At 43.4% G+C, this 17,795-nt stretch overlaps 1 protein-coding gene across 3 annotated transcripts in view; it reads left to right on the top strand.

Moving 5' to 3' along the window:
* The first annotated feature begins 3,800 nt into the window (after positions 1-3,800).
* Positions 3,801-17,795, top strand: part of rreb1a (ras responsive element binding protein 1a) — a 127,947-nt gene continuing 113,952 nt past the window's right edge. For 2 of the 3 annotated variants that reach the window (XM_060922493.1, XM_060922491.1), the window contains exon 1: positions 3,802-4,334. Coding sequence is in view for 2 of the 3 variants with exons in the window: in XM_060922491.1 (XP_060778474.1) it covers positions 4,295-4,334 (40 nt within the window). In the remaining variant the exon portion in view is untranslated. Of the gene's footprint in view, positions 4,335-17,795 lie in introns of all 3 variants that reach the window. The other variant, XM_060922492.1, reaches the window with a different exon arrangement.

Raw genomic sequence — 17,795 nt, forward strand, 5'->3', positions numbered from 1 at the left:
CGGAGCACCCGGAGGAAACCCACGCGGACACGGGGAGAACATGCAAACTCCTCACAGAAAGGCCCTCGCCGGCCTCGATCCCAGAACCTTCTTGCTGTGAGGCAACAGTGCTAACCACTACACCACCGTGCCGCCTTATTATTATTGTAGCAGGAGAGTTTTGTCTAGTTTTACACATTACACAACATTTTCACAAACTCTACCAAGTTGCACAAAAAGTGATGCATAAATTTAATAGGGAAGAATTGCCATACTGTATACTTGCACTTTTATTTTAAATATACCTTGATCATTTTGTTTATCTGCCCTGTCTGACTGACAAATGTTGAATTCAAATGACTGAAATTTGAGTAATCGATGTCATCCTGAACGCTACAATCTACAGTTTAGTGCTGATCATCCTAAATAATTCAAGAACAGCTTTTATACACTAAGTAGTACAGGATATACTGACCATAATAATAATAATAATAATAATAATAATATTAATAATAATGCACTTTGGGATATTAAAGGCTATCTTTTCAACTAACAGCCCTGAAGAGTTGCTGTATGAGTCGAGGCGATGGATGAAACCTAGAAATGAGTTTTTGCGACTCTGCTGTAATGTGGGATGCTCTCAAAGTTTGCTCTCCCCTGTGAGAGGTAGCTGCTCTTTCAGCCTCGGTTCATGAAGGATAAAGGAAACCTTTTGTTGCTGTGAAAGGTTGTTTCTTAGCAACAGCGTTGCATTTGGGAGCCGTGGCAACAGGTCAATAAATAACATCACTCTCAAGTTTCCCTCTCAGTCTCGGACAGCCATCATGTCTTCAGTTACTTTATAAGAACTTTTTGCAATTGTGGCATGGTATTATTAGTGGTTTTATTATTTTTTCTTCTTCTTTACCTTTCCTCTGGTGCTGCTGATGGTATAAATACCAAACTATGAAGTTACTACATGAGCTCCACCAACGGAGTTTACACTGGAAAATAGAGCACACTAACTTTATTCTGCATTCAGGTTATAATCACTGAAATAACTTTCAATAGTAGAATTATACTGGGGTTTTGGGTAAAACAGTGCATGTAATGCACACGAATAAGTTACTCATTGACTGAAATAGTTTAGACTGGACTTAACTGTGTCCTTTGCTGAGTGATTTTACTGAGAAAGTTTTGAGATCATTACTATAAAAAAAATAGATGACAGATAAATACAGAGCTGATGCACAGCAGAAGAAAGGGCTTTTATCCAAAATGGTCTGGGTTCGAGCCCCGTGGCTGGCGAGGGCCTTTCTGTGAGGAGTTTGCATGTTCTCCCCATGTTTGCGTGGGTTTCCTCCGGGTGCTCCAGTTTCCCCCACAGTCCAAAGACATGCAGGTTAGGTTAACTGGTGACTCTAAATTGACCGTAGGTGTGAATGTGAGTGTGAATGGGTGTCTGTGTCTATGTGTCAGCCCTGTGATGACCTGGCGACTTGTCCAGGGTGTACCCCGCCTTTCACCCGTAGTCAGCTGGGATAGGCTCCAGCTTGCCTGCGATCCTGCGACTTATAAATCTAATATACCTAATGACCACCCATGACTGCATTTCTAAACAAAGTATTGCTTTAGTTTTTCACAACATCAGTGTTTAACAGTTAAAGCACCTCATGCATCGAGTCTCAAACCTGACTGGTGAAGAGACCAAACAGAATAACAACATGTCTCATCTCATTATCTCTAGCCGCTTTATCCTTCTACAGGGTCGCAGGCAAGCTGGAGCCTATCCCAGCTGACTACGGGCGAAAGGCGGGGTACACCCTGGACAAGTCGCCAGGTCATCACAGGGCTGACACATAGACACAGACAACCATTCACACTCACATTCACACCTACAGTCAATTTAGAGTCACCAGTTAACCTAACCTGCATGTCTTTGGACTGTGGGGGAAACCAGAGCACCCGGAGGAAACCCACGCGGACACGGGGAGAACATGCAAACTCCACACAGAAAGGCCCTTGCCAGCCCCGGGGCTTGAACCCAGGACCTTCTTGCTGTGAGGCGACAGCGCTAACCACTACACCACCGTGCCGCCCAATAACAACATGTATATGATGAAATATACAGTATCACGCTCATGATATGGAAGTGCTTTAAAACTGAAACTATGGACATCCAGGGTTTAATCTAATCAGCTATCATACAAGAATTTCCATGGCATGTTTGATGTTGGTAAGCTGATAGATTGCAAAAAAAGTGAGACATCATTTCAGTTAAATACTTAATGTCTCAATGCATTGTGTTACTTTCGCCTAATACTCCATAAATTCTGAACTTTGTATTTGTTGACCTCTGCGGTTAAAAAAAAAATCATGGATACACATACACCTACTCATTATTAATGTAATAGACAAGTAGGATAAATATACTTTGGACGCTCATCTCATCTCATTATCTCTAGCCGCTTTATCCTGTTCTACAGGGTCGCAGGCAAGCTGGAGCCTATCCCAGCTGACTATGGGCGAAAGGCGGGGTACACCCTGGACAAGTCTCCAGGTCATCACAGGGCTGACACATAGACACAGACAACCATTCACACTCAATTTAGAGTCACTAGTTAGCCTAACCTGCATGTCTTTGGACTGTGGGGGAAACCGGAGCACCCGGAGGAAACCCGGGCGGACAACATGCAAACTCCGCACAGAAAGGCCCTCGCCGGCCATAGGACTCGAACCCAGGACCTTCTTGCTGTGAGGCGACAGTGCTAACCACTACACCACCGTGCCGCCTCACTTTGGACGCTATAGGCTTTAAAACACAATCACTTACTTTATCACCATATCAATGAATTTACATGATTCAATCACAGATGAATTGAATGCACTGTGTAAACAGGGATTAGTAAACTGAAATAGGTGATAGATGATAAATGCTGTTCGAGATGAGATTTTTTTTTTTAATCACAGTGAAAGTGTAAACAATTTTCAAACTTCTTGTTTTTTAATGGAAAACTTTGTGTGAGCATCTGATAAAATGGCCTCTAGTGGAACCTGTTTGGTCCTGTAGGCTCAGGTAGGGAGAGCTGCCAGAGTCGGAGATGGAAGAAGAAAAGAAGGGGGAGGCCTGGCACGGCGCAACTCTTCTGGTTGCCAGGTTTTGCATTTTCAATCCTTGTTTGTTTGTTTTTGCACTGTTTATATTTTAAACAGTCTAATACTCGGAGATGCAATGATTGTTTATTTATAATTCGGGTTTGACTGATTTGGGGAACTGGCTTTGAAACCGTGTATGAAATGGAGAGTCGTGGTGAATCTGGCAACCTGGATCTCAGTGGCTTTTAGCCTAGTTGATGAGCTGTGAGACACGTGGAGGGATGGGGGCTGTATCTATCAGGCATTACACTGAAATGGAAATTTGAGCATTGGGTCTGAAGTATCCAATCCAGCGTCTATAAAAAGTTTTGTTGATTTTATTATATATATATATATATATATATATATATATATATATATATATATATATATATATATATATTTTTTTTTTTTTTTACTTGAGTGAACCATGCATGTACTTTAATTGGATTATATTAGACCTCAATGGCAACCTTGTGCACATCATTGCATTTCTTTGGTTTTGTACAAAGTGCGCATCCATGTGCGTAAAATAGGTGTGAGGGCATTTAATAAACTTTTTAACCCTTTCGTTCCCATATTGGCGCACAATATAATAATAATAATTATTATTATTGTAATGATTATTATTCATAATAATAATAATAATTATTATTATTATTTGGAACATCATGATGCTACAGGTGGTTCGCTCTTTTATTGTTTGAGGAGCAAGTTGAGTTTCCTTTTCTTTCACTTGGAGAGATGACATGAGATGAGATGAGATGAGATGAGATGCTTGGAGCAGCCTCGGTCCCCTTGGAGACTCCGGCAGGAGCGCAACACGTGATGAGAGAGAGACACCGAGAGAGAGAGAGAGAGAGAGCTGAAGAGGACGCGCGGAGAGAGAGAGAGTAGAGAAGAAGAGAAGAGAAGAGAGGAGAGGAGAGGGAGGAAAAAAACCCCGAATTAAAGTGCGTTTTCCTCTCCTCCCACCCTGACACATCTCGTTCTCCTCCTGTGGGGGGATTCAGAAGAAGAGGAGGAGAGAAAACACGGAGTTAACGAACTTTTTGCACATCCTCGGGAAACGCCATTTTGATTCCTCTCCGGAACAGCTTTGCTTCTTCCCCCCCTTCTCTCTTTCCCTTTCCTTAACTCATCATCACTCCTCATCCTCCTCCTCCTCATCATCACCACCACCACCATCATCATCATCATCATGTCTCGACGAAAGCAACCAAACCCCAACAAAGTCAAACGTAAGTTACACAACTTCTATACTATTTATCAACTTTATTTATTTATCTATCAATCTATCTGTCTATCTTTCACGCACTGGTCATCCCAGTCGCGTGCGCGTTTCTGTTTCCTGTGTTGAAGAATTGAGTCGAAAACACAAGAAAGAAGTTTCTCTCTCTCTCATATACTCATACTCTCATCCTCTGCAAACCTGTCCACATCACTGCACTTGTATCCATCTCTAAAGTTATTTATTGACACATTTGTAAACTTTTTTTTTTTTTTGCTGTGGGGAAGTTTTGGTTTGAAGGATGTGGGTTCGCAGCCCCTGTTAGCTTTCCTCTGCTAATTCACTGGAGCATCCGTATCTCTGTCCGTCTGTCTGTGCGCCTCGCACTTTGATCCGACCATTATTATTATTATTATTATTATTATTATTATTATTATTATTATTTGTTTGTTTGTTTGTTTGTCCTCTTCCCGGTTTGGTTTCACTTTAGAACTGTTCAGCAAGAAAAGAAACACCACCTGGTGTTTAATTTATTGTGTTTTTGTTTATAAAATTGAAAAATATTTTCTTGCACTGGTTCACCTCAGGAGTTTGGACTCCTCCAGGTCGGTTTAAGTCCTCAGATAATTTCTGTAGTGTTTATTTGGTGAGGTGACACTTTAATTTGGATGCGGATACTTTGTAAAAACTTTCTTTGAAGCATGGCCCTTTTTTTTTGTTGGTAGCTTCCTTAAAAAAGTTACTGTGTTACTTTAAAGGAATGGATGGAGCTGCGTTCTAAATCGCACCCTCGCGCACTAAGTAGCGCGTCCTTACTAGGTGGCGTCCAAGTCTGACGTAGGCTACTATTCAGTAGGGTAGTGTGCGGTTTGGGACGTGGCCTGTGGTCTCTGGGGAAACGGCATCGCCTGAGCTAATTTGGGGATGCGTCGTTGCTAAGTGTGGAGTATTGCAGCTCAAAACGACAACAGCGCTGTTTAAAAGCGCGACTGCTGGCGATGAGGCGATGTTGTAAGGTTTACTGGTGAAACCGGTCGTTTAGTTGGCTACTCTGGGAGGAGGAGGAGGAGGAGGACAGATCCGGATGAGCAGTTCACATTCCATTACGAAATTCAACACTGCATGAGAGAGCAGGCCTTTAGCAGAAGTGTGCACACGTTCTGCATACAGCAAGCACACCATGAGCACTTTGTGTGTTTTCTTCCCAAGTTGAGTCTCCCTGCATGGTACATTATAATGTTTTCCCTGCTCCAACACACCTGACTCAACATATCAGCTCATTCCTGGACACTCCATGGGGTTAAACTGTGTGTGTGTGTGAGAAAGAGCGCACATCGGGACACTTGTTAGTCTGACTCTGTTCACACTGCAAGTGATCAATTTGGATTTATTATCCAGATTTTTTTGTCTATTCACATTTTTTTTTAATGTAGTCAATATTATATTTCTGTTTATACTCCGGGTGGCACGGCGGTGTAGTGGTTAGCACTGTCGCCTCACGGCAAGAAGGTTCCGGGTTCAAGCCCAGTGGCCGACGAGGGCCTTAATGTGTGGAGTTTGCATGTTCTCCCCATGTCTGTGTGGGTTTCCTCTGGTTTCATCCAAAGACATGCAGGTTTGTCTCTGTGTCAACCCTGTGATGATGTGGCAACTTGTCCAGAGCGTACCCCGCCTCTCACCCCTAGTCAGCTGGGATAGGCTGTGTAGAACAGGATAAGCAGCTACAGATAATGGATGGATGGATACCCAGACCTGTTTTTTTTTTTTGTTTGTTTGTTTGGCTAGTCACATTTTTTTTAATGCGGCCACTATCGTTATTCCTGTTTACGGTCCGGGTGGCACAATGGTGTCATTGTTAGCGCTGTCACCTCACAGCAAGAAGGTACCGGGTTCAAGCCCAGTGGCCGACGAGGGCCTTAATGTGTGGAGTTTGCATGTTCTCCCTGTGTCTGTGTGGGTTTCATCCAAAGACATGCAGGTTTGTCTCTATGTGTCAACCCTGTGATGATGTGGCAACTTGTCCAGGGCGTACCCCGCCTCTCACCCCTAGTCAGCTGGGATAGGCTGTGTAGAACAGGATAAGCAGCTACAGATAATGGATGGATGGATACCCAGACCTGTTTTTTTGTTTGTTTGGCTAGTCACATTTTTTTTTTAATGCGGCCACTATTATTATTCCTGTTTACGGTCCGGGTGGCATGATGATGTCGTTGTTAGAGCTGTCACCTCACAGCAAGAAGGTTCTGGGTTCAAGCCCAATGGCTGACGAGGGCCTTAATGTGTGGAGTTTGCATGTTCTCCCTGTGTCTGTGTGGGTTTCCTCTGGTTTCATCCAAAGACATGCAGATTAAGCTAATTGGTGGCTCTAAATTGACCGTGAGTGTGAATGGTTATTTGTCTCTATGTGTCAACCCTGTGATGATGTGGCAACTTGTCCAGAGCGTACCCCGCCTCTCACCCCTAGTCAGCTGGGATAGGCCATGTAGAACAGGATAAGCAGCTACAGATAATGGATGGATGGATACCCAGACCTGTTTTTTTGTTTGTTTGGCTAGTCACTTTTTTTTTTTAATGTGGCCACTATTATTATTCCTGTTTACGGTCCGGGTGGCACAATGGTGTCATTAGTGCTGTCACCTCACAGCAAGAAGATTCTGGGTTCAAGCCCAATGGCCGACGAGGGCCTTAATGTGTGGAGTTTGCATGTTTCCTCTGGGTGCTCCGGTTTCCCCCACAGCCCAAAGACATGCAGGTTAGGCTAATTGGTGGCTCTAAATTGACCGTAGGTGTGAATGTGAGTGTGAATGGTTATTTGTCTCTGTGTCAGCCCTGTGATGATCTGGCGACTTGTCCAGGGTGTACCCCGCCTCTCACCCCTAGTCAGCTGGGATAAGCTCCAGCTTGCCTGCGACCGTGTACAGGATGAATGGTTACAGATAATGGATGGATGGATGTTTATGCCGCTTTTCCACTACCAACGCGGCTGAGTTGGGCTGAGCCGTGCCGTGCTGAGTTGGGCTGAGTCAAGCTGAGCGGGGCTGTTGGAGTTGCATTTCGACTACAACCGCGCTGAACCGTGCTGGCTGGAAGTGGGTGGACACATTGGGTGGAGTTAGCGAAAGTGGGTGGACGTCACGTGATGTCGTTAGGCGGCGCAAACAGTGACATCAGTGATCTTTTAAGCGGTAGTCTCACGACCCGGATAGTAAACAATAAACATGGAGTCGTTAGTGTTGCTGGTCTTGGTGCTGTGGCTTGTTGTCACCGACAACGCCAACAGATACTGGCAAGAGCGTATAGATGAGGCGAGGCGCATAAGGCTTCAGAAATTCTCGTAATTCTTCTTCTTCCGGGTTTACGGTGTTTACAGATCCCAGCGTGCTCGCAGGGCGTGTGTGGGCGTGTGAGGACACTCCTCCTCACCAATCAGTGCACAGGGGAGTGTCTCCTCACGCCCCTAGCCCCACTCGGCTCAGTTTGGCTCGCTTCAGCCCTACTCCAAAACCGTGCGAGTTTTGGGTGCTAAGCAGGGCTGAAGCGAGCTGAGTCGTGCTGCTCTAAGGTAGTCGAAACGCGAGCCGTGTCGGGCTGAAGTGAGCTGAAAAAGGGTAGTGGAAAAGGGCCATTAGAGTCCTGAACTGACCTGCATGTTCAAAAGAACAATTACAAAGATGTCACATACAGCACACACTGTCAGAAACAGGGGTACAGTAGGAGTCCATTTCTGCCCCCTAAAGTATAATCTACACTGATGTACCCCCTAGAGCTCATTATTGGACTTCAGGGTAACTATGTGTAACTTTTAAGGGCCAGAAAGGTACATGTATGTTCCCAATCAGTATATAAATGGTACAAATAAGTACCTTAGCGTGTACTACCACAGTGACGAGCCATTGTACCTGTAAAAGTACAATGATGCACTTTGTTTTCTGAGAGTGCATAGTTGTATAGAAGTAAACATGGAGGCTTTTGAAATCAGCGTTTACGGTTTCATTTATAAGTTGATGTGCATTAGAAGATGGCGAAGCAGATGATGATGAGGAGAAAGAGAGACAGATATTAATTATGTTTTTTTCATGGAGCAATGGCTGCTACTTCTGTATAGTTTTGTGTGGATGCGGAGTCAGAGTACAGATTGGTGGGATCATGATATGAACGACTGCACCGAAACATATTTCATCCCAAATTTCAGGAGGTCAAGGGCTAATTTTAACTCCATCACAGTTGTGTATTCACCAAGTGACTCCCATCAGTGCAGAAGTGTGACAGATGTCGATCTAGAGTGATGTAAAAAAAAAATCGCATGAATTCTTAGATGACTGTTCAGACTGAGGTCACAAAATAAATAAAAAAAAGCAAAAAAAAAAGCTCTGTATCTGATTTAGGATTACGTGTGAAAGTGGACCAAATCAGAATCGAACCGTTTAGAATCCATGTGATTTTGTGCTGTTCATACGGTTATGAAGAAGGAAAGGGGAAAAAAATCAGATCCGAGTCATATCCTCCCCCCCCCCCCCCCCCAAAAAAAAAAAAAACCAAGCAAAACAAAACCCCAAAAACAGATTCGGGTCACGTTTGTCTGCAATCTGAAACTGAAGGTAGCCAGAATGAAATGATGCTTTTGATTTGTTTATTATTTGGTTTCAAACTGCACATAATTTAAGGAACCGAAAAGTAAAAAAAAAAAAAGTAAAAACATTGGAAGAGGGGAAGCATCTTTTCATTCATTGGTCAGAAATATGGTGATGGAGGAAAAAAAAAAAGTAAACCATCTGACACTTGAAAACACTTAACTGGTGCTCAGTAAATAAATTACTACATAATTACATAAAAATTCCAATATGGTCCAAATATGTAGAACACGTCACATTTGTGCAGTGCTACAGCTCTTGTCATTTGGCTCGGTTTGTGCCTCATGGCTGAGTTTCGCAGCTCACGTGTACAGAAATACGTTGCCTGCAACTCAAAATACTTGTGTTTAGTTCGTTTAATGCATTTGGGTGAATAAGAGTCTTAATTGTGTTCTCACTATAATCAAACGATACTCCTGGATGTATTCCCGGCTTGGAAGCGGACTGGGACCACCTCGCCCAGACCCTCTCAGACCAGTCATGTTTGTGGCGTTGTCACCTGCCTAAATAACCTGAATCAGGTCAGAAATTGCACCACGGATTGATTCAGACTGACGAAACATTGCATATGGATATAAAAGCATGTTCACATGTACAGCAGGAATAAGATGGCACTTTTCAGATGCTAGAAATGAAAAGATACTTGGTCTTAACGTATTTCTTTAAACCAATACCTTCGAAAGAGTGAAAGGAACTGTGTCACTTTGTTGTAACACACCCTTTGTAACCTCGTGAAGTACTGATGAGGTGTGTCAGGTTGCTGATCGATGCAGCACTCTTGGATAATGAGCAAAAGCAGATGCGTTATGATTATTTTTTTTTAATAAACGTCTGACACATGTTTGTTTTGAGGCCCTGCAGCAGTGATCATGTGAGGGCATGCAAATTTGAACTGAAGTGACAGGAGTAAGAGATTGGAGTGTAGTTCCTGTATTTATTACACACTGCGAAAACACACTGCGCTGGGAAACAATAGGCGCTAAAAACCGAAACCAGTACTCCAGATCTAGCCTTGATGCAGAGAAGTGTACCTTTTGATTGCAGTTGTTTGTGATCCCTGTGGCCTCCGGTGCTGTTAAAATAGTCTAGATAGCAGCTTTTGTTGTTGTTAAACTTTAGCTGTTTTCATCCCATAGAATAGTGTTTTTTCGTTGTTGCCTGGGAGCTGCTGTCTCTCCGTTTTTATGATTGTTCGCCATGTTTGGGTGTGCAGGCCTAGGCTGGATGTGGCCTGCTCTATTGTGAGGTCTGTTGACAAAATATACAAATCGCAGCTTTCTGCTGAGACGAACAATACCATCGTATCTGAGTGAGAGTTCAGCTTAAAATCCTCCTTACGCGTCCTTAAATACACGATTAGGAGAGGGCCAGAATGAACTTGTAAATATTTATTGTAAGATTCGGATGCACAGGATCTTGATGCCAAAAATGATGCGTCGTCGTCTTCGTTAAGAAAACTGCAGGAAGCCAGGCTGCTACAGAAAATGGTGTACACACACACTGATATTTCTATTCATTTTTTATGATATGAAAGAAAAAAGGTTGTAGTGCTTGATGTCTAAAGGATCTCTGTCTCCTTTTGGCTTAGACTAGTTAATTAAGTACACCTCTCCCCTGTAGGGATTCAGAATCACCCAGGGTACTGGCATTAGCAATTCCTAATTCATTTAAAGTCCAATCCCCAGACGCCCAGGCTACTTAACCAACCCCCTTTTTTTAGGCAGCCAAACAATTGCTGGGTATCACTTTGCATTTGCTTAATACATAGAGCCCAGGATTTACATGGACTGTTTGCTTTGTTATTCATTTATTTTTTTTCCTTTTTTGCATCTGAAAACAAATTCAGTTTATTCACCTAGCGAAGCCTGATTTGTCAGTCTGATTCCTTCTATTTTCAAAAGGAAATGAGATTAAAATGATCTGCTCAACAAAACCTAGAAACGAATCTTGGTTCAGATTGTAAATCTCTCTTTCAGCGTGTCTCGTCTGATGCAGAAGGTCCTGTGTTACCCCCGGGGTATTGATGAGCTGGCCCTTTGGCTCCCAGGCTATATTTATCTTGCCTTTTTTAGATAAGATTATATTCCTTCTTACTGACGGCGTAGAGCGGATGCAGGGACTGAATTTGTGTGTGCAGTGGGATGGAACAGGCGGGTAAATCAAAAGTAGACACGGTTTGAGTGTTAAGCTTTGTATTCATTGCTGATAAGGTGGCTGTCTTTCTGGTAAACCATAAACATATGACTAGAGCTAATGATAGTTACAGTTGATTATTGAATTTATGTTCAAAATCCAAAAGTCTTGTTTGAGGTGTAGTTGATGAAAGCCGTAGTCAAATTGATGCATCGTCGGTGTTCATTACAAGTTTATTTGTATAGCACTTTTAACAATACACATTGTCACAAAGCAGCTTTACAGAAAATTAAAGACTTTAAACATGAGCTTTTAATTTTATCCCTAATCTATCCCCAATGACCCAACCTGTGGCGACGGTGGCAAGGAAAAACTCCCTTTGACAACAAGAAACCTCAAAAGGGAACCCATCCTCATCTGGGTGATAACAGATAATGTGATTATAAATAACTCGCTTCTATAACAGTGTCCTATATCGTCACAAAGTATAACTGTGTAACCAGGAAATCCATTATAGTTTTAACATTTAGTCTGTTTTGTTGAGTTATAAACTATTCATTGATGGAAACTTGAGCGTAAAACTGTTCATGACAGCTGCAGTCCTAAAGTTAGCAAGTCAACTGTAGTCCTCAGCCATAAAAGCATTACTGTAAGAGTCCAGAGCATCTTCCAAGTGTGACTTTTGACTGTCCATATGGGGCCGCCCTCCACAGGAGCGATAATGTGATGAGACTCTAGCCAGATATAGGGCATCAGGATGGATCAGGTGAGACTGAGGAGCAGAAGAGGTCAGCATCTCGGGCTCAGGATCGACATGTAACTCAGAGAGGGACAGACAGAGTGGGGGGGGGAAGAAAGAAAGATTTCTAAGTCACTTAAATGCACACAATAGATCAACTTGCACTCTGTTCATCGCCCATAGCCTGCTGAACTGAAAAGATGATTAATTTGTGCATGATAGGCAATTACTCTGCAAAACTTAAGCACTCAAGTATGCTTTTCGGAGTTGTGAATGAGGATAAAATAGAGCGAAAGTGAGCTACAGCTGGAAAAAGTTAAAATAAAAATGTGCTGCAGCATGGTTTGTGGCCAACCCACTCTGGGGGTCCTCACAAGAATAGTGCTGGACGCAGACATTACGGCAGTGGCTGTATTTGCGGCCGTCCCTGATGGCTTCTTGTGGCGTGCACTTCGTCGGTGGTAATGTATAAATCGGGCCACATCGTAGTTTGCTCTCTCAGTAAGTCTTATTGGTATTATTCTAATTATATAAGAACATGGTTTCACTTTGATGATATTTCTAACAAGTTCCATTTTAATTGTGGTGCAAAAGTCACATGTTGTCACCTACTTTTAATCAAAACCGTGGTCTGTTTAAACGTTATTAGTGCCACGGTTGCTTGCTGGATGCCACAGATTTTTTTTTTTTTTTAAAGATGCCCTCAAAAACAGAATGAGAAGTATTATTTTTTGGCCATTCTTTGTTTCCCTCTTTTCAGTGAACTCTTAATTTGATGTGCACAGCATCTAGTTTTGAGGAACTGTATGCAGCAGTCTTTTCATTATGACCCTGACCTAATCATCTGCCGTTGAGCCGTCAACAGACCGAACTGATGTGCTCATCTTGATGGCTCATCAGCTTAGTTTTTGACGACCTGGTCACAAAAGCCTACGTGTCAGTTAGGTTCACCTCCTCCTCCTCCTCCTCCTCTTCCAGCATGTTGTGCCTCTATCACCTTTCCCTAACAACCCCCTTCAGCCTGAACAGGCAAATAGAGCAGGTATTTACTGTGGGTCCAAAGTCTAACTCAAGCAAGGGCTGTCACTGATGTGAAAGAATGCCAGCGTGGAGGAGAGAACAGAGCAGGAAAGAACAAAAGATAAGAGAGAAATGAGCAAAGAAGAAAAAATGCAGAGACGAGAAGAGGGTCATCAGGAAGTGAAACTGCCTCTTAACTGAGGTGGACAGGGAAGCGATGGAGGAAGTGGAAGAACAATGGCGTTAAAGCAGCCGGCCCTTGATCATTCAACCGTGTCCTTTGCAGCGTGTGGCTTATAATACAGCTATTTTTTTTTCCTCTCTTTCTCTCTATTTCACTCAAAGGCTATATAGTGTCTACAGTCCCATAGACTGATGGGAGAAAAACACAGAGCTAAATGGAGAGTTCATTAACGACAGTCTCTTTTGCTGCCTCCTCTCCCTCTCCCTCTCTTTTAGAAACTCTCCCTCACTCTGTCTGTCTTCTCTCAAGCCTGTAGCTCACCCTCCCTGCCTGGCTTTCTTGCTGACTAAACAGTTTTGTCAGCTGGCAGTTGTGCGCAAGCTGAGGATTTGCAATAGCTTCTGGAGGTTGGAGCGAGGGGGGAGGGGTGGTACTCCCAGGCAGCACTTGTTGCTCAGTGGAACCGAGAGAACGACGAAGGGAGGGAGAAAGAGGGTGGGAAGAAGGGAGGAAGAGAGAGAGAGAGAGAGAGAGGGAGGCTGCAGGAAGGAAGGGGGGGGAGTGGCAGCAACAGCATCGCCCAACCAGTTTCTACGAGACTGAGGGAGAGAGAATGCAAATGTTACACAGCTGAATTGCCTGTATCTTTTTACAGCCAGATTGTTGTGACCGCAATCAAAGTTATATAGTTTCTACAGAAGACAGCTTCATATTTGCGTTTGTTTTGACAGACTTGTCCTCTCGCATTCTTTTCACTTTACTCTCAAACCCCTTCAGCCAAGTAAGACCCTATATGCCTAAAGTTTACCCCTGGGTGGTACGGCATGTTTCCGCATCTGCCACTTTTGAGGACATGCACAAAAACTGCCGAGAGTCTTCATGTAAACAGTACTAATCTGGACAAGCCTGGTCCAGGAGGATGAGCTGCCCTAATGACACCCTACCTGAGAACCGTAGTGCATGCTGGGAAAAGATGTGGCTCAGCTGATGTTGACTGCATCTTGAGAAGATTGGTCTGCAGTTGTTTTCCCCCACAAGCTAAGCGCAATGTATTTTTAAAGCTCTTTGTGGTTCCGTTCTGTTGCAAAACACGTAATTATAAGGGTGGGCTTTTGGCGTTAGTCTCCTGTGGTAACCCCACTGTCTCTGTGTGTTGTTTTGTTACCTTTTCAGCGCCCTAGGTGCTCCATGCACACCCTCATACACAATGTCCTGCCTCCCCACTCACACTGGGCTGAAAAGGTACCATTGTTTGTTCTGCAAACACGGGACACACCTCGTCTCCACGGAGACAGGAGTGCATGCCCCTACTTTTGCTGCTCTTTGGTTTGTGAAAAAGTTGAGCCATGTACTATTTGCAGCCTCTCAGGGAAGAAAGCATCCCCTAACCACTGGTATGGCTAGGGGGGATGGTAGGTAAGGGTGGGGTCCATCAGGACAGGAGTACCTGAAATGGAGGTGGAGGCTCAGAGATAGGCACTGAACAATGGGATTGGGGCTTGGTGATGGGGAGGGGGACTGGGGAATTTGACACGCTGAAACATTATCTGCACTTTTTTCCCTTTTTCCAAAAAAAAAAAAAGTCTTGCTTAATGACCTGAAAGGACAAGGAACTATCAAATATGCTGCGTCTTTGCTTTCAGAAATTATCCAGAAGCAAGCCATTCTGAGAAACTGCCATGTCATTGCCTGTTGGTCACATTTTTTAAAAAACTTTATCAGCATGTTTTGCTGTTTCAGACAAAAAAAAAAAAATTGTTCATGCAAGTATTTCACAACTGAGCAATTCAGACAAGATGCCCACCATCTTGTTCATTGTAGGATAATAGGGACAAGGATTTCCAGGTCAGTTTGTCTTCATTAAACATGTATCAGCTTGGTCTTGCAAATATAAAGCAGTGGCTGAACTATGGGCTGGGAATGACTGTTATCTTAACGCCACACCCAAGCCCTCTTTGCATCTCTGACTACAGCACTAACTTCTTACTTGGTCCAAATGAAAATACAGAGTTTCAGTTAATGTGTTCATATCATGCCATTGCAGAGAAGATGAAAAACAAACACACACCCCAAAATAGTGTCATGTCAAGCAATTTGACAGAAGACTGAGAAACCCACCCCCATGTGTTGGTACAGCAGCATTAGAAAGATGGTGGATACAGATGCAGCCAGTAGCGTTTCCAAAATAAATGCTGTCCACTAATGCAGCCCGAGCTGGTGAAGAGTTCGGGGTGGGGACTAGGCTATTTCAGGGCTGTGTGTCTAGGCCTAAATTTAGGTTGTGGTTATGTGGGGGCAGGTAAAACGTAAAGATGGCCCACTAGACTAGGGTTAATGGTACACTGTCAGCCTCCCTTGAGAAACAAGGAGTCAATGGGCCTGGCTTTGCTGCCACGCCTCTAAGGAAGGAGACACAAAAGGGGCGATTTGGATTCTTTCTCTTGCTTGAAACCTGGCCTCTTGATCAGGATCTGAGCACATAAAGAACGACCACAAACCCTACCCACCTTCAACACCTATTCCATATCAGTAATTCACACATATCAAAAGAGGCCTTCCTGAACAACACGGTCTTGTTCAAGCCCAGCTCCCCATGCCCTACCTTTTACATATTTGCTCACTTGCACTCAATTTGTTCTTCACAATCCATGTAATGTAATTCCAACCCCATAATCTTGTTTTTATCAGCTCCAGAGTTGTGCACGGAATATTTTATGGTGCGGTGGGTAAGAAAGTACATGCAACACAACGAGGGCCGACTTGTCCATGCCTGCCGTCTAGATTACAAAAGGGATGAGTTGTAACCACCATTTCTCAAAACAGTTTCAGCTGAGACTTAGTCATCAGGAAGTCAGTTGGTCACCTTGTCTTTCTCCGTCACACTTTGTCCTGTGACCTCAGCATCAAACAGACCATTTTTTTCAAAGGAGTCTTATCATTAACCACTCAGTTAGGCCTTGACTCGTGAACTTTGGTATTAAGTATCGGGGGGGGGGGGGAACTAGAGCAAAGATGGTCATAAAGTTCAGGAACAAAAGAGAATGAGATAAGTAGGTTGTTGATGGGATCATAAGTAGGAAGCTGTATCAAAGGGTTCTTCAAAGACATTTTTCCACTCATTTATAGTCGGTATTTGAATGGCTTTTGCAATCATGTTTAATTTTTTGTACTGCCTTAATCATACAGGCTTACTAGGAGTTGGTGTATTGGATCTGTGTTTTTAATAGTCACATGCAACCCATTACTGCTGACCACTATTAGGACAAAATAGGCCAAACAGTTAGCTATTGTCATTGAAATTTCTGAATTATTTCAGACCACTCAGATTCAAATATAAATGTACTGCCTATTTGCTTACTATGACTGAAAATTAGACACCAAAGATTTATAGAAGTGATCCAAACTCATGCTCTTGTGTATTAAATTAAAATCAAGCCAAAGGATTGGCACACAGTTTCAGTGTGTGTGGCTCGAGTTGCGTGATTAGATGGGGAAAATATAGCTCCGTCCTTTCTCCCAGAAACCACCTCCTTGTTTTAGACAGATCTGATTTCAAGTCATAAACAGGACCTCCTACCACACATGGTCAGTGACGATAACTGTATATCTACTTTTGGCTTGTTTCTCCTATCTGTATCTGCTTATCTTGTATCTTTTAAGAAAACTCTTTGCATCTCATCAACTAGCATCAGCAGCCTGAATGCCAACGCCAACACATCACAGTCTCGGGGAGGTGTTGTGGTACGAGTTGATGACCAAGACCCTAGACATGCTTCATGTTGATCTCGGGAGAAATTAGTTCTGAACATCCGTGTGTTTCTAAGGTTGTGGTTTCCCATGTTCATTTTATCCATCAGTAAGGAAATGGCTTTTCCCACCAGACTGCAAGTCTTTCAGACGTTTGCTGAACAGGAAATGGTTGAACCCTGTTGTTTCAGGGTTTCAGGATTTCATAATTACGACTACATTTGGGCAGAGAATGAATGCAGAATGTCCTCTGGCCTGTGAGAAGTTTGCTTCAGTGGACAAAGACTGTCCCACCAAGCCAAAGTCAGATAGTGATGTATGCTCCCTTCCTGCATCTCCATGAACTGTTTCCATTCTCTCAAGGCTTCACTGTGTTGAGAGTTGGTTATAACCCACCCACCCACCAATCTGTACCCAGACTGGTGCTGGCGAACATCTGATGGAACTCTCTTTATCACCCTGTTGGCAAAACATTGAGGGGGCCCATACAGATGGAAATGAGGCCTTTACAGTCCCTCAGCCGAAATGCTACTGCCCTAACGCCTCCGCAGAGTGCCATGGGATTACAAAAGGGACCGGTTTGTCAGGACCCCAACCCATGATTGTTGCAATGCTGAATGACAGAGGTTTTGATGTTCCTCATTCGGCGATCTCTTCCTATATGTTCTTTCATGTTGGTATCGGTTTTGTTTCACATATTGCTGACTTCTGTCTTTTGAACAGAATTACCAGCTCATTAATACCACTTAAAATAACGCTAGTAGCACTGGAATGAATAGCCCAATCCAAATGGTCTCGTGTGTTGGACTATTTATCAAGTGCTAACTGCAAGGCACTTTTCTCTGTGAGGATTTCTTCTCTGAGTGATGCTCGTTCTCTTTGCAAAAGTCACAGTGGATTGGAAATTTTGTGGATGACGAAATCAGGGATGTGTAGACACAGCCTCCCCCTTCAAAGCCGCCACATTGCAATTTGGCACTTTCCTAAGAAAACCATCTACTCATTGACATTGAGTTG

The sequence above is a fragment of the Neoarius graeffei genome, chromosome 5 (genome assembly GCF_027579695.1).
Source record: "Neoarius graeffei isolate fNeoGra1 chromosome 5, fNeoGra1.pri, whole genome shotgun sequence".
Classification (NCBI taxonomy): Eukaryota; Metazoa; Chordata; class Actinopteri; order Siluriformes; family Ariidae; genus Neoarius; species Neoarius graeffei.